Source organism: Hyposmocoma kahamanoa, unplaced genomic scaffold (assembly GCF_003589595.1).
Source record: "Hyposmocoma kahamanoa isolate Upper Pololo Valley unplaced genomic scaffold, ASM358959v1 100021, whole genome shotgun sequence".
NCBI lineage: Eukaryota > Metazoa > Arthropoda > Insecta > Lepidoptera > Cosmopterigidae > Hyposmocoma > Hyposmocoma kahamanoa.
Window position 1 is genome coordinate 18,136,897 of NW_020653200.1, and position 22,547 is coordinate 18,159,443.

General features: G+C 34.4%; 1 protein-coding gene and 1 long non-coding RNA gene across 2 annotated transcripts; both read right to left on the reverse strand.

Moving 5' to 3' along the window:
- Positions 1 to 72: 72 nt before the first annotated feature.
- Positions 73 to 21,596, reverse strand: LOC113227086 (3-hydroxyacyl-CoA dehydrogenase type-2). The gene is made up of 6 exons (XM_026459960.1): positions 21,464 to 21,596; positions 20,992 to 21,156; positions 19,637 to 19,801; positions 19,310 to 19,438; positions 14,598 to 14,706; positions 73 to 414 (listed from the first exon to the last, which is right to left on the reverse strand). Exons 1-6 carry the CDS (start codon positions 21,470 to 21,472, stop codon positions 224 to 226), a joined length of 768 nt encoding a protein of 255 aa, XP_026315745.1. The 5' UTR covers positions 21,473 to 21,596; the 3' UTR covers positions 73 to 223.
- LOC113227095 lies at positions 9,095 to 10,442 on the reverse strand. Its single transcript, XR_003310172.1, has 3 exons — positions 10,162 to 10,442; positions 9,707 to 9,940; positions 9,095 to 9,611 (listed from the first exon to the last, which is right to left on the reverse strand). It is a non-coding gene; the product is annotated as an uncharacterized LOC113227095 (long non-coding RNA).
- Positions 21,597 to 22,547: the final 951 nt, after the last annotated feature.

The following is a 22,547-nucleotide window of genomic DNA, read 5'->3' on the forward strand; positions in this document are numbered from 1 at the left end:
TCGTTTAAATAAAAGAGTCTTTATTTGGTATTGTTCTACATCCAATTACTATATGTATAATCATAATCGTATTGCGAGCACGGTCGTAAACTTGCATCATACATTTTACAGTGGTTTTTCATTACAAATATTTTTTATTAAGAAAGTACTTGCACAAGTAGGAAAAACTCTTTAATTTTCTTATAATACTACACATGACACCAGACCAACTCACTCATTTTCTTTAAGGTTGCATTCTTATAGAACCGTCGAGCCTTATAGTTTCACCATTGAGCATGGGGTTTTCAATTATGCTTTGTACAAGGACGGCGTATTCATGGGGATGCCCCAATCGAGACGGGAAAGGCACGGATGCTTCCAGCATTTTGATTGCAGGTTCTGGTAACTGCGACAGCATTGAAGTACGGAACAAGCCTATAAAATATTGAATTACAATAAAACAAAAATATTTAAAATAAAATTACAATGAAATTAATACTTTGAGGATCTGTCAATAGATTTGCTTACAAATAGGAAAATAGTCAAACATTTTGAATGTTCAAAGAATTTCTTCTTTTAGGACTCTTTCTTACCAGAAGGCGCAACGCCGGTGTGGTACTATTATTAGAGTCTTTTCTAAAACACTGTTGACATGTTTTTGAAATTTCGGGCCTATTTCTGCTAATTTTCACAACACTTTGTAATTACATTGAGACTCCATTGAAATTATATTGCAATTATTATATTTGCTATTCTGCTAAAATCTAGTTGCAATAGCAATAGAGTCTCAATAGAGTGTCAGCGGAAAGGCAGTGATAGCATTCATTTGTTCTATCACTAACGATCGATGTTGCCTTACTAAAACTACCATGGAAATTGCTATGCATATTTTAATTTTTATCTCTTAATCAGCAATTTCATTTCATTTCATCGCCATTGAAGATCAAATACCAAACGTACCAAGTCCTGCCATTGGCACTCTAACGACACACAACTGAGATGATTTAAAATTAACAGACTTGGGCCCTGCTCGTGAGACAACCGTATGTATGTGCACTTTACAAATTCCAAATGAAAGGCCTGCGGAGAAAGTATAATATCCTTGGATAAAGTAAAATTCATTCTTAAAATTTACCAATACGTCAAACACCTCCCCACATGAATCGTATATTCGTTGCCTAACTTACGTTCATCTCGGGGTGCACCATCGATGGAGCATAGACAACTGGCCTGTAAGGTTTAGTGTACCACCGGTGGTCACGCAACTGGGGGAGTCTGAATGGCGGGTGTATCGTAACGAATCCTAACAAATTTAGTACCAAAAACATATACCTAAATTGTACTATTTAGTACCTGTGATTTAAAAAATTATACCTCCATCAGAACGACTTTAAAGCAATATCAAATGTATACCCGCCATATTGACATCAGAGAGGCGGGTGTACCTCAAATTATCAATTCTTATTTATTAACTATAAAAACTTATTATTCCAAAGAATTAAACTTTAATAGTACCCTAAACTGAAAGACTCGGCCTCACAAAAAACAACTCTGCTTGCTGATTAGTTCCTGAGAAATAAGACAAAATTTGTGAGAGTCAGAAGGGCGGGCGTATCTTAACGAATCCTGACATTTTAGTACCAAATAAAATGTACTTAAATCGTACTATTTAGTACAGTCAAGACACATCAAGCTTGACACTTTGGACTGTTCTTATCGTAAGTGGCATAGAGTTGGATTTAAGTATTAAGTGTCAAGCACGTCAACGTGCTCTTGACCCTGTAGGTACCTCTGCTCAAAAAAAATTGTACCTCTATTAGAACGAAATAATAGCGACATCAAAAGTGCTACCACTGTAGAATAAGAACAAGTATGGTATAGTTTGCGAAACATTATTTGCATCGATTCGTCTTATCGCTTCATCTTTAGAGTACAATAGGACAAAAGAGTGAACCGTCTCGGTAACGCAAGTTCCATCTGTATAGTGCAAACACCTAGTTTAAATACTATTACGCATTGGCACTTAATTCTAAACTTACGTAAATAACTTGTTGAATTAGTAACAAAAGACTCGGCAGTCGGTATTTTACGAAGTACCTACTACACTGGTAAAAATAAAACGAACTGTTGAGTAAAGAAATAATTGAACACTACAATTCAAAAAAGCATTTAGCGCACCCATGCCTGGTACTAAGAACAAAATCGTTAAATCCTTGAACGCTTTAAGTAAAAGAAGTGTTAATGGTTTTATTACTCTATTTTAATAAAGGACAAGCCGTTATAAGAGATAACATTCATGGGTGCAAATATAGATTTAGAAAAAAAGGGGAGATTTGGTACGGGGGAGTGGTTCGTGTCGCCTCGATGATCATATTGATCGACACGATCGCCATGTCACTGTGACGATGTTTGTACATCGTCACAGTGACATGGCGATCGTTGTACGGACAACGGCACATCAGACTACACATTTTTGTTCGAAAATCGCCTCAATTGCAACGGAACAAGATACGTCAATGTGTAGCTTGATGTGCTGGCGTGTGTACATACAAGATCTCTCGTAAAACGTGAAAATGGCAAGTTGTAGCGATACACTTTGTAAAAATTAGAGTGAAAACAAAAATTTAAAACCAGTGAGATAACACCGGCTATTTGCATTTTTAGTTACTATTTCTATTATTATTCAATGTTTTCTTTTTGTCTCCATAGAAATTTCTAGACTCAAATATAGTGATGTTCATTTACGACAACTGATGTTTATCGAAAATAAATTTTTACTGAAATGTTTGAATTTCTTACTATGATTTTTGTGATTAAAGACCCTAAAATATCGAGGCGAAAAGCATTAAACGTTAAATTGATTTCTTTTATTTTATTATTATTATTACTAAACATTTTGTTTCGAGTAACTTTAACACAACTCATATTTCGGACAACCGTTTCAATTTCATGTCAATTTGAACGTTGCTGTTGCTTGAAGAAAAATGTAGAAATGTATTATTGTTTTAGATAATTTCGATAGTTAAATTCCATTATATTCGTAGATCAAACGTATTTTTAATTTTTAAGTTTTTCCAATGAGCCAAATTAAAAGAAGGTTGGGTTAGGCTGCAGGAAAACCGAAAGATTGGTTTTCTTATTACTATTTCTGACTTTGTTTAAATTTCCATAGCAAATGCATTTAAAAAATAAATAAAATAAAATCTGACGCTGAAAAACTGACGCTGGCGACAATCGCCATATTTTTTATATTATAAAACTAGCCTTAATGGCGGCCAAAACTTAGTGACCGCCATTAAGAAAATAATAATAATTTATATTAATTTAATAATATACCAGTACCAGTGCATGAAAAATGGAATATTTATTTAATATTAAAAACAGCCACATGGTTTCTATCTATCGAATAGGTAGGACCACATCCCTCGTTGAGTAGCGTCAATTTAAGGTTAATAAGGTTAACAATTCACGGAACGGTTTCCATCCGCGCCCGCCGGTGCTGCTATACAGCGGTTTTATTTCAATACTCACGACCCTGCAAGTTGGTGCGGGCATGTAGCCGCCGCGGTTGCGGCCACGAAACCGTTGCGATTGCGGAACGGACGGCGAAGTTGGTGGGAGTTAATTGCAAGTCGCGCGGTTAATAGAGAACTCACCCCGTGTGCGTCTGCACTATATTACGCGTGAACCGACCGCCAAAGTGCGCGGGCGACGACAGCCGCCAATCGCGCAGGTGATCGCGTCTTGCGCGGTTCAACTCCTAGCCCGCCGCGGCAACCGCGAGCAACCGTCACCACTACAGGCGTAAAACGCGCCGTAAAATGTGTTACTAGTTTTACATACTTAACTATTACACTCTACAGATGCTGCAGTCCCGCGCAAGACGCGGGTGAAAATCGCTCCATGAGTTCTTAGTGTAACGATAAATGTGTTTCAGTGCCATCTAACGTGTAATAGTTAGCTATTATATACTAGTAGCATTTTTACTAAAACGCCACCTGATGGTGAATGGCTGAACCAGGATGAAAAAAATACTGAAATATTGTAATATAACTCTTACTCAAGTGACTGTAAGTTTAATTTTGTTAAATTTTAAAATTGTCTTTCGTCGTTTTCACGTTTTAAGCCCTACCCAATCAAAATCTTTAAGTTATGGTAGTAGATAATAGAGCGTAAAGTTTGAATTGCACACAAGTTAAAAAGTGGCGACGTCGGTACCCGATCTTACATAGCGTCATTGACATATCTCCCCTTTTTCCTATATCTATGGGTGCAAATAATATTTCTTCAACTCCATTTTAAACGTCACGCGTCTTGTATGTGTACTCGCTATGTACGGACGCACACATTTGCATAACCTAAGTGTGCTCTAGCGTTGCACGACACTGGTCGTCTCAACGTCGTATTTCGTTATTATTCGGTACGGATTTTCCCTACTTATTCTACTAACACAGCTACTATGGTCTAGAGATGGTTAATATAATATATAGCTCAAATTATAACGTTAAATTAAAAAACAATTATAGCAATTATAATTTGAAAGACTGAAAAGTGCTAAAATAAAATAATAAAAATAAAAATAAAGTACGTTAAGAAAATTAAACCAAATGCCAGATGGCAGCGACATAATTTTACAATATTTCAATGCCATACCATCAATCTATCCGTGCTTTACTTACGCAGCTAACAAACAAAATCCTTCTTCGTCTTGAGTTATCTTCCTTAATATTTCATAGATGGCACTAAATTCTATGTGAAAATTGCGGCTCTTGTCATTGGTTGAAACAATTATAACGTGAAATATTTTCACATATTATTTGTAGCATTTAACGTTTAGTGCGAAACGCGAAATAGCTGCTTGGTTTATTGATTTTAAATTTCACGTTTGAGTACGCTAAGCGCTAATGCTATATTTAGCACTTAGCAAGTATTATAATTGTAGTTATGTTCTAATTTACAATTTTGGTTACGTTTTAATACGATTTAGAGCTAATGGTGGAACGTTAGCAAAATTTCGTCCGGTGAAGCGATTTAAATTAAGATATAATTAAGTTCTTGGATTTATTTGCTTAGTTTAGCGTTTGTTTAATAAATAAGTCGTTGTAATTTTTGTATATAAAAGTACGAGTATGTGCGTTATTATTAATTATTGTGAGTGTAATTTACTGTAAATAACCATAAAAGTGTAAAGTTTTGTGCAAATTGTAAATAGTAAATTGTTAAAATATGAAGGGAAGCTCATTGATTTATCGTCTATAACCTGTAACCACCATATTATGTAATAGTCACAAAACAAATGAAGTATGTCGTAATTAACCATAAAAAACTGTAAACTATTCTATAGATAGATCATAGATGCTATACTTAAAGTTAGCGCACGTCAACTATTTCACTTTCTATTCGTTACATTATCACACGACCTTGAGCTGCTAAAAATTATAATTTTAACACGTTAAGTAGCGCGCTATAAAAATTTAGCATTTAGTGTGCTATGCGAATATAATGCTAATCTCATCTCTACTATGGTACTACCTTTGTCGTAATTTTGTTTATACGTTCTCAACCATTTATTTGGGTAGGCAAAGGTTCCACTATACAGCCTCTTCAAATACTAGTATTAATCCTTGTTTTGCTGGAAAAGTTGACAAGCACCTGTTCATAATTTATTTATTATATATGAAATATTATATATTAAAAACATGCAGTACTTCATGGACATGGAAAGTATATATACGAGTATATACATACAATACACATAAATTACAAAAGCAATAAAAATAACCAAATAGCTAACTGTCCTTATCCTACACAAGACATGCGCAAGACAGAAAGAGACCCGTTACGTCAATTTCAATTTTCGAACCACAAGCGATTGAAATATTTAGATTTAGAACAAAGAAACTATAGAGTTGATTTAATGTTAATCTTATTTTTACAATGACTTTTTATTAAATGTTAGTAATAAATAAGTAACAAAATATTGTTGTATTCGTTTTACTCTTTGGAGTTATCAATCAGAACTCCGAAAATACATTCGCCCGAAGTAATGTTTACAATCCCAAATGTGCTTTTTTATGTTATTTTAGGAATGTTACAAAACAAACTAACTTAATCGTTTGTTTGTAATAAGCAACCAAAATCCCCTAAAAGCATTAACGGTTTTGTGTCGTTTTCAGATAACCTCCAAAAATGTGTCCCTTTCAATAACTTTCATGTTATTACATGAATGCTAAGCATTATTTATTTAATATGATTGCTTGCTTACTTAGTCTGTGTTACACATAAAAAGATTACTTTACTACGTCACAGTAATAAATAAAATGAAAAAAATGGGCAATTTCTTATTCATGGGAGCCGGTTCCACGTCGCCTTAATTTACTTAATTCGCCTTATTATAAACTTTAATAACTTACACGTCGAATGCATACCGTAACTTTCCAATTTATTATAAACGAACATGTTTTCTTGGGAATACAAAATGTGTTTCAATTTTTCTTATTAGTGTCAATTCAACTAAAAGTCTCCTAATAACAAGTTCTTACCGCATAACCTTCACCATTCGCACACGTGAGAAGGGGCTCCTCTCGGATTGGAGTGTACACAGTGAAGTAACCTGTACATCTCCGTTTTACCAAAAAATCGACTTAAATACCAATTTCAGCGCTAGTGACTAAATCGTTCTCATTCATGTAAAGCAATCTATCTAAATAAGTATTAAGTAATAGTTTTATAAACTTTATTGTACATCAATCAGACAAAGGGAACTTTAAAATCCATGTACTTTTATAACGGTCCAGCATATTTTACCAACTTGACAATTAAAAATGTATCCAAATATTATTGTCGCTCTCATTCTTGTCTACTTTTAAGTCACATAGTATACTTTAAGCCGAACATTTATTTGAAATATAATAATTAGATGGTGATAGTGGTGGTGATGACGGTAGTGACGATGATGATGGTGGTGATGATGACGATGATTATTGCAGTGATGATGATGTGAACGGTAATGATGCTGATGATAATGGTGATCATGACGATGATGGTGGTGATGACGATATATTGATGTACAACAAAGATTATATGACATTAACAAAATACTTATTTAGATTTATTTATTAATTAGATATAGATAGATAGATGGTCTTACACGGACGAGAAGGATTTTGATACAAGTTATATTAAAATATTTGTTACATGTTAAATGTTGTTAAATGGTCTTTTGTGAACGATAAAATGTGTATTTTATAGTTCACAAAAGAACATTTAACAACATTGTAATAATAATTTCTGATTACCTTAGTTAGTCTTTCTCATTTACCTTTATGAGAAAATCATTCGTGTTACTGCAATCTCATTCGTGTGACCTAAAATATAGTTTTTTGTTGCATTTAAATTAAATATTTCTGTAATTTTATAATTATTGACATTGCTTGAACTAATTTGTACATTTAAAATCTTAAAACCAAAAAAAAAAGGGTTTAACAAAAATCACTTAAAAAGTGCTATTGAAATTCGGAAAGTGAAATTCACCCTTTAGTTATAAATCGGTTTTCGAGATTATGAAACTTTGAGTTAACGTCTAGTTGGAATCTAGAAATTCGAAACATGGATACATTTCTTACAGCACGTCATAACTTCCAACAGAAATAAAGAGAAATAACGCTAGTAGCGCCTTCCGTCCTAAGCGCTGATATTTACTATTGGAAATGACAATTATTTGTTACGATGATCGATCGAGATATGAAAAACTGACACAGATGATTATCGCTATAATTCCTACATTACTATGATAATACTATTAGAAATTCTTAAATACTTCTTCCCATACATATCTACAAACGTAAGCAAAGAATCTGTATTTCAATGGTGTTTCAGGTGTGTTTGTGTACCCACGATTGTCTGATTTCGCTCATCTGCTGTGATAGGTTAAATTATTTTTTTTACCAAATCTTTAAACAAGATTTAAAAAAAGGAAATGGTTCCTAAAATAATTTCCTTGTGTTTCCTACAGTTTCCGATTTGTCCATACTGTCCCATTTGAAAGAGACACACTGCATAGCGCGAATTTCCATAATACCGAAAGTAATTTGCGGCAGAAATTTTTTTAGGAATATTATGAAACAAGCCTAACCTAAGCTGATTTATTATTTCCGTTATGCGTCCAAAATCTGACTATATATGAAGAGGGTGTATGGTGAGATCTTTACGTACTTAAATAAATGGGTGAAAATGCATCATAAAATAGAAGAAGAAAATTATATACTTTTGATGTCGCTACAATTTCGCTTTGACAGAGGTACAATTTTTTAAGCAGAGTACTAAATAGCACAATTTAAGTACATTTATTTGGTACTAAAGGAGACCGATACCTACGCTAGGAAGATGAAAATTGTATCAATTAATAACTTATATATAGTAATACGATCACTGAAAATTATGCGGATTTTGGCAGTCTGAGAGCAGAGTTATAAGAGGTTTATTAAAAGTGAGGTTATGTAACAACTTACACTTAACAGCTGATTTTTGTAGTGCATTTGTTGTTTTTTATATACCGAGATATTTTTAAAATACTAACAACCTCACAGGACTGTGTTACTGACATCATTTACAACAATTTTTGTTCTATGACTTTTTAGAAAACATTATTTATCAAAATTAAACTTTTAAGTTTTTGTTGTACTATATGACACTTTTTAGATCTGTATCTGGTAGTGAGTTCAAACAGGCATGAGTCTTTCCCGAAAACCCTTACCCGCGCTCTTGCTTTTTATACAACAGAGTTATTACCATTTAGAGCGATCTATTTAAACATTTATATTTTTGTATGAAAGTAAAATGTGATGAATTATTAAAAGTTGTTGCTTATGATGTTAGTAATATGGTCCTGGAAGGTTGTCAGTATTTTACAAATAACGCTGTATAGACAGTTATATATTTGTAGAGTGGAGGATGTTAGGAAACTCAAACATCATACATAAATTCAAAAGATCATGGGTAAGGATGTGACATTTAAACGGAAAAACATTTTTTCATTAATTTTTAATTCATCTTCAATTATATTCCAAATCCCCAGTTCTAAGATTAATCAAATATGCTGCTAAAGATAGGGTTGCTCTTGATTTCAATAACTAAGAATCATCATTGCGCAGTTGATGAGACTATACAAGCCAATCCATGTATATGCGCCTAGGTCTTCCATATAATCTATTTTCTCAAGATGCAGTAACCCTAGACCTAGAACATCTTACAGCAACATCACGTCCTGGATATGCTTTGCAGTGGAATTCTGTACTTGTCTAGATCTATGCTTCAATAATCAAATGTCAATCATAAACATGATTATTCCCAGGGATATAATATTTATGTATACTGACTGAACAACATTCTTCTAGCAGAAAGTGAAACTCTGTATCTGTGTTCTATGGCATCCTTCAATAAAGCATCAACTTTCTGTTTCCATGGCTCTCATAGAAGTCTGGTATTACACAGTAGTAGGTTTAGGTTGGTTGTTTCAAAATTTTTTATTTGGAGGCTCAGTGGGAAGATCTTGTGCCTTTGAATGAGCCTAAGACTACATGGTCAGCAGCTCTATCAGCAGCCACCCAACAAGTACGACTTGCTACCTCTACCTGCAACAAACATACATATCACTTAAATATTTAAAAAATCTAATCTAGCTTACCGTAAAACAAGTTATAAAAACATGTAAACTGATTTAACTTACAGTTTAAGGCATAATATGTTATTTTATACCATTACAAATTATCGAGATATATTGTCGAGATGAGTCCATGTGAAGAAGAATTGTGTGTGGTTACAGCTGACTTATGACACAAGAGAGAGCCCACAGCAGAGACAAGTGTTTGTAGTAAATGTTGTAAAATTGTCTCAGTGCATCAACAGTTGGTTTTTGAGGCAAGTCCCAGCAAGCTTGGCAAACATGGTCACTGCTGTTCACCTAAAAGATGGGAAAAGCTTTAATGTCAACAAATCATGATCACTGTACTATAATGCTGGTTTAGGTTTATAATTACATATATGTAAACAATCTTTATGAACATTTTAAATGTTTAAGTTTCCGTTATTTGTAAGAGTAACGGTAAAGAAAGACATAGTAAGGATACCTGTAGGTCAGCGTGGTTGACGCTGGTTAGCTAACAAAAGGAGGCGAGTACTTACAAATAGTGGTGCAAGCCATTGACAAATTAACGACAATATTGTTCAGTTCAGACAGTAAGACTCGTCGACCTAGAACATTACAAGGGCTAGTCGCTATACCACAATTCAAATAGCGATCCATGGTGTTAATATCCAATCACTTCACTTCACTTTTTATTTTTATGGCTCCATCAATATGAGAACTGATGATTTTGCCAATGTCACAGTTGAAAGAAAAAAAACGAAACAAAAAAAAATTTTCGCTAAGCTCATTAAGCCGGCAGTCAAATTCGCAATGACTAGTACATGTCAAACAAGTTCAAACAAGCGAGAATCTTTATGTTCGGTATGATAACAAGGTTTGTACTTAGTAAACAACATGAGATGTTTGTAGAAACCGTGGTACAGAAATAAAGCGATGGAGAACATTCAAAACGCGCACAAATTCACAAAATGATACGAAATAAGCACGAAACGTAAGACCAATAATTAAATAGCTGTCACTGTCAGCACAGACTCAAAATACTGTACCGATGAAACAAATCGACTTTAAAGAATCGATTAGTAAATGAGAATCGATGTTAAGATTTTATTTTTGCGATGTGATCTATGTATCTGTTGTTTAAAACTTTTGAATCTATTAACTCTAATGAATATAATTATTTTGATTGAATTAATCATCCGATACATAATGTTTTTCTATTTTTAATTAATTGAACCCATTCACATTAATCAACAATTATTTAATCGATATTATATTTTGTTTGTTAACTCAATTAACTTAAGATTTTTCCGTTTCCAGACTGACGATTATGTTGAGTTTTATAAATTTTGAAATAGAAAAATATAACCATTGACTTACAATTATATGGACGTCGGGTCCGCGCTAAAAAGTGTCCGCACTTGTAAGGCACTAAAATCGTATACAGAGCGCGACACTCCGCTTTAGTCTTCATTTGTTCTACGGACAGCGCGATACTGCGATGACATAACAATTTAAATTTCGAATAGGTTGACTTGGGACATTTTTTTCGTGGTTTTTGTATTAGACCCGTCGTCCATTTATTTGTAAGTCAATGAATATAACCCTTTTTTTAAACCATACTTCAATTTACTACATTTTGGCCCCGATTGCCCCGTCTCCTTTGACAGGCTTAGTTAAGATACCAGACCTGACTCACATATTTTGTCTTATGTCTCAGGAATTAATCAGCAAGCCGAGTTGGCGTTTCTTTTAGTTTAGGGTACTATTAAGGTACAATTTTTTTAAATAAGTTTTTATAATTAATAAATAAAAAGAGGTCACCCGCCATTATGATGTCAATATCGCGGGTGTAACTTTGATATTGCGTTCTGATTGAGGTACAATTTTTTTAAACACAGGTACTAAATAGTACAATTTAGGCACTTTTTTGATACTAAATTTCTCAGGATTCGTTCGACTCTCACACGCAACACTCTTTATCATATCGTTGATATATATTGTTGACTTACCATCGTGGTGACTTGACTTTTGATACGCCAAGAAATCTACGACGCCTTAAGAGAAAGGCTAAAGTTAACGTTCCCGCCCTGTGCAATAGTCCAATTTCCATAGTAGAGCTCAGTAGCTTCATATTGTATAAGAAATTTGACAAAATCTAGGTTAATATAGTGTTTATTTGAAAAAATCGCTAGAAATTTGAAAGAAAAACTAGAACACAGCCTGATAAAAATTTTGGTTATTTACGACCCGTGGTTATATGAAAATCAGTCTCGCCGTCGGACAACAAATTATGGCCATTTTGATCCCGGTCTGAACGCGTTAACAGAATATAGTTTTTAAAGGTAATGAGATCACAATAAAATTTAAAAAGTCAATGTTGCCTATGCAATGGACAACAAGAATAGACAAAACTAAAAATAATTAAATTATTTAAAAAAAATGAAGTTAATATTCTACACCATTAGCACATTATATACACCATTAGCGCAATTGAATTTGGTAAAAGTTTGTTTCAATGTTTGGTTGTCCATATTTTTGAGAGATCAAGGTTGTTCAGATGTGCTATACAAACTATATCCGCTGCATTTGTGGTCAGAAAATGGGTCACTTTCACTGTACAAACAATGCTGTAGAACTATGATTTATTTCGTTCAAGTACCAATATAGATCCTGACATACTATTGTAGGGAGTAGTATTCGTTCTTTCAGTCTGCACTGCTGGATTTCTTCAGAAAAATGTATGTTTGCCTACATCATAGTCGTCCAGTGGATTTGAGATATTTGCAAAGTTTTGATGCTCCAGAAGGCTTCGAAAGGAATTTATTAAAACATTTCCTTTTTAAAGCTTTTTGCTGACAGTATTCCACATGAGGACGAAGTATTCTAGTGAGACGGCTCTAATATGGACATTAAGATGCTATGATAGGTCAAGTGCCATACCTGTCATAGCATCTTGATGTCCATATTAGCGCCGTCTCACTAGAATACTTACTTGGTCCTCAGGTGGAATATTGTCAGCAAAAAGCTTTAAAAAAAGGAAACGTTTTAATAAACTCCTTTCAAAACCTTCTGGAGCATCAAAACTATTACATACATATACATTTACAGATTGGCCAGGCTGCGTACTTAGCATCCAAAGCTATGGCTTTATGTTGTATTATTGTTGTATGTTGATAGTTCTTCTTCACATCAGTATTCCCCATTGGGGTCTGTCTGTTTAGATCTAGAAGCTCCACCGCCAAGTGTACGCCAAATATCCTCGAAGGATCTAACGTTGACGTCAGCTCCTTCCTTCTTTTTAAGGAAAATAGATGCTACTTTAGTCTTCTTGAATTTCCTTCTCGATTCACTATGTTTTAGTTCTATTTACATGAATTAGTCGTTCATTGTTGTAGATAGTTTTAGAAGGGCCTAATATTGAGATCTTTTGTAGAAAGTTTCCTCTTCTTTGAAGATTTATAAAAATTGTCTCTAGTTTCGCCGCACCGGAAACAAACCACTAAAGGCTAAGGCTCCTTGCATGCTGAACGACGGGGCCCTGTACGGGCCACATAGTCCACGTCAGCGATGGACAGCTTCATACCAGCAACTACTAGCATTTTCAAGGATAAATGAAGTGGATTTTCATTTTGTGCTACAGTTACTCCAGAAATCTCGATCTCGTTTCTCAGAATTGCCTGCGAAACATGATTTATTTGGGCCTGCAAAGCCAAGTTTGTTCTCTGTGCAGCACCGCGACCTTTCCCAAACTTTCTTCAGCTGCAATTAGACGAGTTTCATCATTAGGCTGTCATGTTCGTAGAAAGCCCATCAATCCTTTCCAAACAGCGGTCAAGAGCAGCCATGAAAGCAGCAAACTCCGACTCCATTGCCGATACTTCTTCTCGTAACAATCGTATCTCCATCGTCAGCTCGGTTGATGGTGACGCGGTGGATTTAGAAAGTGCACAATCTTCTGTTGAGCTTGTCTGTTTGGATCATTCGAACCGTAACATTTGGATCACCTCGGATTGGCGTTGATTAGCTGTCGCCTCTTCACACAGGTACAAATAGGGCATGCCCAGAATTTTTTGGCGTCACTTCCCACGCTTGATAAATTCACGCAAGAGTGGTGAAGAATTTTGCTGCACTCCTCATAAGCGCACGGTATGTAGTCTTGACCCACTATTTGGCTGTTACATCCATTACAGCTTATATTCTGTTTAGTAGCTGTGCTTACTGCGACTTCCGAGAGAAAGGCGTCAGAGAAGCGATAATTACCGCAGAAACTTTGTAGTGGGCCGCGGTCGAGCGCAGCAGCAGCGATGACGACTCGAGAGCAGCGGCAAAACGGCGAATATCCTAGATCAGGCATGCTCTCACGGTCAACGTAAATTTTTAATTTAGCTAACTTAATTTAGCACTTTTTCTAAAATCGTATTATACAGTTAACTTATGCATTATACATATTATGTATAGTGCATAAATTACACTATACATATTATGTAATGTTGCAAAATAAAAACGGAACGTTAACTTTTAACGCGAATTTAAAAATACCTCTGAGTAAAGTGAACGTAGATGTCGCACATGAAACCAAATAATGTCGTAACTAAAAATTATGGAATTGAGAAAACAGATTTTGAAAATTATAAAAAGAAATACTGAATGGATCCTATTGCGAATAATGTGATTATTTTTATTTACACGTATTACTTAATTATGCATTTATAAACGAGAACATATATTATTGGTGTCATTCAGTATTTTCTTTCAATTTTCAAATTTACAGTATTTAGTTCCGTGTGCCTACCGACAATTCTCGGATGCCACTGGTAAATAATAAAGGAATAAATAAATAATTATTAAGTATTAGAAATATTATGAAATTCAATTTTCATAGATAATTCTATATCATAATTTTTATCTTTCACGTGAATCATGTGTTCTTATAATGACTAGGTTTACCAAAGCATTGTTTAAGATGACTTACCAGGAGCTATAGTAACAACCCTGATGCCTTGTTTTGCTAGGTCTCGTGCTATGGGCAATGTCATTCCAACCACGCCAGCTTTGGATGCTGAGTACGCAGCCTGGCCAATCTGTAAATGTATATGTATATATATATTAAAAAGAATCAACGTAAATTTTAACAAAGAAGGCATTTAAAAAACCGTGTTTCAATTATTCCTTTAGCTCCTAAGCTTTCAAACAGTTCATCCTGAGTACTGATAATGGAGTAATGGTTCTAGCAAACCGTTCACAAGATAATTACAATCCAGCAAAGATACATGGTGCCTTTTGACCTTAGCAATATTATAAAAATATTCTATAACTCTTTTGTTATAACGTTTAGTAACGTTTCGTTTTTTTTTTCAGTTTTGTAGTATCTATCAGTAGTATCCGTAATTTCGATAATTTTTGCAGCACGTTGCCTAGAATATCCGAAAATAGTGAGCAAATAATTACACACATCGCCGCATATGTAGTACGAGTAATACAAAAAAACTATATAATACAAACAATTAACAGTGCGCTGTATTTACAAAATCCTGGGGTTGGTCACACTTATGAGTTCGTTGCTTTCGAGGACGAAGGTGGTCTAGTTTAATCATTCTAGTCATTAAGTAAACCTCTTCTGATTAATAAGATTTTACCATATTTTGTCAGCAGTAACATTTTCATTTGTCTTGCCATTCATCACTTTGATCAATTACCAACAGAAAACTATCTAGTAAAATTAATTAAGGCTGCCCCGCAAGTTCATATATCGACGTGCGTTTTCATTATTTGAATAAATTGAAAAGATCTTCTATTACAAAAAAAAAGTTATATAATAAGCTCATTTAAAGAAAGGACAATAAGTGTAATATTGGAGTCGATTAAGAATTAAAGTTTTTTTTTTATAAGGAATCAAGATTTTTTAAAAGCCAGTAAAATAAAGGACTTGGATCTATTTTGTTCTTGTATTTTTCTACTATATTAATACTACGACAACTTGTAAATAACAAATACTTGAACAAAAATTATTCTATTTAGAATCGATATGGTATGGTACGCTTGGTTTTCTTACAAATTGCTGTACTTACCGCGTCGGTCGAAGCATTACATAAACATTATATGATGCTTCAATATGTAATGTCATTCAATAATTCAACAAAAATATTGGGAATGAACAAAATTTATGCCTCTATGTGAACTCATTGGTTATGAAAACATATTGAGCATACATCTTTATCTCCATTTGTTTTCGAAAAATTGCTCAAAGAGTATTATTATATAAATAAAGCTACAAGTTCTTACTCATTGATAGAAATAGAACGCATACTTCCCGATATGGTGGAAAAAAAAATATTTTTTACCGTTGTACGCGGTTAGGCTCCAAAGCAAAGAATCAACTATGAGAGGACCTGAATATGGAAAATAGGAAAGAGTGATCAACGGCCTGCAAAAACTATAATATATGGAGTGAATATTTGTGCATTTTTATGAAGTAGACCCTGGTCTATTTCCGCGGGAAGTAAAAAATATTCGAAATGCAAATAAACGAGATGGCCGCCATACAAATATCTATCACGGAAACTATTGGAGATAGGTAGGAGGTGCTTGAAAGAATGTCATAGAGGGTAACCCTGGTCAACTGCCTGAGTTAAAAAAAAATCAAGATGGCGATTTCAAAATGACGGCCGAAGAAAAACTTGCTTCGATCCGGCTGAAAATTGGCATGCAAGGGTCTTTAGGAGTCTTTAATCATAATTTGGGGTCAAAAGTTGCTTTTCGCCATTTTTTAATATGGCTGCCATATAAGTGTTTTTTTCGTTAAAAATAGCTGCCGAAAAAGATTTTCTCCGATTCGGCTGAAAATTGGCATGTGAATGCCTCGAGAAGTGCCGAATAATAATTTGTGTGCAAAATTTGTTTTTCGCCATTTTCAAATATGGCCACCAAACAAGCGTTTATAAAAATTAGCTCTAATTCAACTGAAAATCGGTATTTGGGGGTCTCTATAGGTTTTTGATAATAATTTCGGTCAAAATTTATTTTTCGCCTTTTTTCAACATGGCTGCCATACAAACACTTTTGGCGGCAGATAAAAAGTTGCTCTAATTCGATTGAATGGACCTGTCGAGGTCTCTATGAGTGTTTAATAATAATTAGCGGTCAAAATTTACTTTTCGCCATTTTTCGCTATGGCTGCCGTACAAACTTTTTTGGCGATAGATAAAAATGTCTTCTAATTCGACTGAAAACGGCTTGGCTTCAATCGTCATTTTGTTTCCACCGTTTTTCGATATAGCCGTATATTTTTATGTAAATGGCTGTTGTAAGAACTTGCTTTGCTCGGAGTGAAAATTGGCACGAAAAGATTTCTAAGATTGTTTGATAATAATTAGTGGTGAAAATATATTTTCGCAATTTTTAAATATGGGCGCCAATAAACATCTATTTAAATTTTTTTGAAACAAAGTCGTAAGTACCGAGGCCACAGGCCGAACTCCGAGGAGGGCCAAGCCCGAAGCGTCTGCACACCATTGCAAGGAGGTAATTTACGGAGGCGTAATGGATTACGAGTACAAGATCTCACAATATTAAAAATGTAAGGCATACTTCCAAGGCGTTGTTGTATCTCAACCGTTTCTCTGTTAGATTCCATTTTCCAGTATTTAGTAGGAAAAAATGCCAAACTACTACCGAATTTCCTGTAGTATAAATACCAAAACAACGATAACCCAGAATACTTAGACCAAAACCAACTTAGAAATGTTCGTTTCTTAAATTGGCCCAAATCGGGAATCAACCTCCTCATCAAGCGCTCATAGTACCTACTAACTGCTGTGCCACCGAAGAGCATGAGCACACCCCGTACGTAAAGTGAACCCGACCACGCGCCGCAGGCCAACCCCGACCCCACCGTAGGTGGGGTACAGGGCTCGTTATATATATAAAGCTACAAGTTTAGACTCAATTAGAAAAATAGAACTCATACTTCCCGATATGGTGGAAAAACGATATTTATACCGTTGTACGCGGATAGGCTCCAAGGCAAAGAACCAAATATGAGAAGACCTGAATGTGGAAAATGTAAACGAGTGATCAACGGCCTGCAAAAACTATAATACATGCGAGGATTTTTGTGCATTTTTATGAGATACGCCCTGGTCAATTCCTGCGGGAAGTAAAAAATGTTCGAAATTCAAATAAACAAGATGGCCGCCATACAAATTTTAAAGCTTCCTATCACAGAAACTATTAGAGATAGGTATAAACTATTAGGATAGATCAACTGCCTGGATTAAAAAAAATTCAAGATGGCGATTTCAAAATGGCGGCCGAAGAAAAACTTGCTTCGATCCGACTGAAAATTGGCATGCGAGGTTCTTTAGGAATCCTTAATCATAATTAAGGGTCAAAAATTTCTTTTCGCCATTTTTTAATATGGCATATAAGTGTATTTTTCGTTAAAAATAGCTGCCGAAAGAGATTTGCTCTGATTTGACTGAAAATTGGCATGTGAAGGGCACTAGAAATGCCGATAATAATTTGTGCTCAAAATTTGTTTCTCGCCATTTTATATCGCCAAATATGGCCGTCATAGAAGCGTTTGTTGGCAGTAGAAAAAAAATTGTTATGATCCCTTTCAAAATTGGCATGTGTTTATCGCCATTAGTTTATCGCCATTAGTTTATCGCCATTTTTTAATATGGCTGCAATGCAAATTTTTTGGCGGCAGATGGAAATTTGCTCTAATTCAGTTGAAAATCGGCATGTGGGGATCTCTATGGGTGTGTAACAATAAATTTCAGTCAAAATTTTACTTTTTGCCATTTGTCAATATGGCCGCTCTTAAAGAGCTATGGTAATTTTTTTAAAGCCACAAGTGTCGAGGCCGTAGGCCTAGGTGTAGCGGAGGGCGAAGCCCGTAGCGTCCGCACGCCACCTTACGTAGGTAGTATACAGACTCTATTACGGTACAAGATTTCACAATTGTTCATAATTTAAGGCGTACTTCCCGATGTAGTGGAAATAAGATACTGACTTATAGCATTGTTGTATATCCATTCTGGCTGTTGATGTGCCGGAGACATTTATAAGTTATTTATAAGAAGTGTTATCTAACGTTTTCATTATCTGAATGAGAATATACTTAACCTTATATTTACAATTTTAACAAATGAAATTTGATGTGTTCCTAATTTTATCAAATTAATTTGAAATAAATCATATTGTAATTAATTGCCTTCATAGGCAAAAAAATAGGTACCAAGTCATCATGGTATCTATTTAGTGAAATACGTTTACTGTTACCGTGTTCACTGAAAATCAGCTTCATAGCACTTTCAGTAAAACAACAACAAACTGAGTGGATGACGGATTCCATTTCCATTCATTCATTAATTCCAGTCTAATTGTATTGTATTATGTGTTAAATCATAAAACATATACTGTATTTTTTTCTTTCTTACTACCTTCTTTATCATGTTTGACATTTTGGATTTTGGACCATTTTTATCATAAGTGGCATTACATTGAATGAAGTACAAACTTTTTGTGCTTTTGACCCTGCATAGATTTTGTTCACATTGTGTATTTTTTGGTCACAAGGTGGCTCTCTGAGTTATTTAATTTTCGAATAGTACGTATTCTAAAACTAAATATTCTAAAATTAAATAACTGTAATAATACTAAAAGGATAATGTTACACACCTGTCCATCAAATGCAGCAACACTTGCAGTGTTGATGATGACTCCTCTCTGACCATCAGCATCAGGAGCATTCTTGCCTATCATACCTGCTGATAGTCGGATCACATTGAATGTACCTATAAGATTAACCTGGAAATGCAATTTCCTTGTTGGGATTTAATTGTAGCTTGATAATAATCATAAAGCTATATATGTATATAAATAATAGTTATCTAAAATTTCTAGATGAGTTAATTATTTCTATGGATGAATATTCCGAAATAAACATATTCAATTAGAGCTTAGTTTATTTTGTATATGAATGTGATGCACATAATATTATATTACCTCAATAGTCTTTTGGAAAACTTGAAGGTCAAAAGGTTGATCCTTTTTGAAATTGTACACCCGAGAGGCTGAAGCTATTCCGGCGCAGTTGACTGCCACATCCAGCCGGCCAAATTTGTCTTGAGTGGTTTGCAATGCATTTTTTACATCTGTTTCTTTTGTTACCTGTACAAGAGGGTTTACGGCATTACAGTTGAAATTTAGTACAATTGGCCATAGATAGATGGGTTGTAGTATGATAACAGACAAGGTGCTACTTCCAGTGGAGGTCAGCTCTATAGATTGTGTACTCAGGTTACTACTTAGTACAGGTAAAACAATAAAAGTTTCACTTTAATGTAGCTTTTATTTATTTATAATAAATATACAGGGTGTCCGGTAAAGAATGGATAAGCCTGAAATAACTTATAGTAGAGCTTATGAACGTTCAAAAACATTTATAAAGAAAAATATAATATCCCATGTAGGACCTAAAACATATATTTTTTTCTTTAAATTTAATTATTTTCACCTTATTTTACGTTTTTGTACACCACGACTACAAGTTAATCAATTCATTCGGTTTTTTGGTGTCATAATATTCTAAATTAATAGTGCTAATAGATAGGCAGTAAATAGTATAACTAATTATGGCATTTCAATTTAAAAAAAGTTGTATTTTATTTTTCAATGCAAAATTTTTTTTCCGCAAAGTTTAAGCATCTTTGATATAAATAAAATTATGATAACCTGAGTGACCAACTATTTTAAAATAATGTGTGTTTAAAGTAGATTTCATAGCGGTATAATTCATTATTGTATCTAATATAAATAGAAAATTATTGCTATTAATGTGCAAGACGAGTAAATTTGACTAAAAAGTAAGTTTTCAAAATTGGACCATTTTTCGTCCTGAATTGAGCTTGACCATTGAAGTTCAATAAAAAAAACAATATTAGAAATAAATACAACTTTATTTATAATTTGTTTGCAGCAAATGTTCAAACTGTTTGTCACCGACTCTGATGTAGGCTCTAACATCTTCGAATAGCCCTTGCCGAGAATCGAACCTGAACCTCAGAGATGGCGACACCATGGAAACCAGTGAGCAAGCCACTCGATCACAGAGGCTGTCAAAATATGTAGCTGTCTAATAAATAGCTTTCTATGTTAATGACTAATTTTCATCACTTAAATGAATTTTTAATCATATTATTTTAGAAATGTACAAAAATAGTGTAACAATGATTTGATTTTATCTTGCAATGTGAGATGATTATATTCATTATACTGCATACCTACTCATACTCATCATGTCGCAAGGAACAGGCCTCGGCTTAAAAGAAATAATTCTTTTTAACAAAAAGTATACATACATCAACTGGTACAAATGCGGCATTTTGTCCAATCTGTTTGGCTGTCTCGTGACCACTATTGGAAGGCAAATCACAGATGATGACACGCCCCCCTTGCTTCACCAGATGCTCAACTGTTGCCCGACCAAGCCCAGACGCTCCACCAGTCACTAAAGCTACTAAACCCTGAAATCATGTGCATACTTTATAGAGAATTCAAATACGTGTATACCTAGATAGTGAACGAGAATAACTTTCCAAACAATGAACTTAGTAAATTACAATTTAGCTTACAAGTTAACTTGAGACATGGTTCGATTGCGATTCTGGAAATTGCGCCACCACGTGATCATGATCATCATTATCTCTAGGTAGCAGGTATCGCTGTATAAATAATAGTCTAATCTGTATGCAGACGATACTATTAGTAGATATTTTTGCGTTCTTTTTCCCTCTTTGTATTCTTAAATTTAAATTATAAAGTTTCATGTACCTTGAACATTTTTGCAAATCACGAGAGGTCCTAGAATTCACAGGTTCAACTGATTTGATACTCAATTGGGGTTCGGCAAATGGTGATATAGTCGCTTCGTTACACTTATATAACCAATTATTTCATTGGGTACAATGTTCTATACTGCTAACAGTGATAAGTAACAAATGCACGTGATAACAGATTATTTTGTTACTACAAACTACCAAGTTTATTAATATTATCTAGTTTCATATTTTGACAGCTATAACCTCAAACTCGCGCGCTTGCTCGTTTGTTTTTTAAATTCTTTGCGTGTGGTGTTTCTCACCGTTGGGTAATTTTTCGAAACATTTCAAATAAAGGATTTTTTTAAACAATGGTGTTCTACGTTTAGATGTATCTTTTCAAGTTTTATTTAGCGTGAATCATAAAATGTAATTCTATAGCTAAAAGCAAGTTAGAGTGAAGGTGTTTTTTCACCGGCGAGGTGACACGTGACGAAGATTTGAAATTTGTATGGCAAAGTTTCAATTCTTGCGCATCTTCGGTAGAAATGGCCTGGAATGATGGGTGAGGCGAGAAACTGCGAAATAGGGTGCGATTCGGGCCGAAATGCATTATCTCCATACCTTCAAACATAATATTAGTTGTCATAATACCAAAACGTGCCTTTGTACGCGTGAGTAATAAAAATAGACATGCAATGATGCAGCTCACCAGTTAGCCGTAGTCGTTCGACAGGTCACAAAGTGTTTTCACAACCGTTGACTAAAAAAATAAGCGGCACAAATACGAGTGCCACTGCATATTGTTCACTTTACAGGGTTTCATGTCTTAATACAGGGTAAACTAGTGTTTTCAATAATTAGAATTGCATGTAACTTTAAGAGAATATATTACAAAGATTAAAAAAAATTGTTTTCTAAATGGGCAGGTGGGGTACTTTTATACTCTAGTGAGTGGGGCAGTTTAGTACGAATCAAAATGTTCCTATTAGTTATTTTGTACGGAAAATGTAGAACTGTTTCGACAAGTCATTGTAAAGAAGTGAACTAGTGACATTTCGCGCTATAGTCAGCTCTTCCTTCTTTATTTCTACTTC

What these genes read in the sequence shown, in the direction of transcription:
- LOC113227086 (XM_026459960.1), bottom strand. An exon ending in TTTTCCAAAAGACTATTGAG is followed by an intron (nt 19,439 to 19,636) that starts GTAATATAATAT and finishes TTGCATTTCCAG; the next exon opens with GTTAATCTTATAGGTACATT. An exon ending in GGTTGTTACTATAGCTCCTG is followed by an intron (nt 415 to 14,597) that starts GTAAGTCATCTT and finishes AATATTTTATAG; the next exon opens with GCTTGTTCCGTACTTCAATG.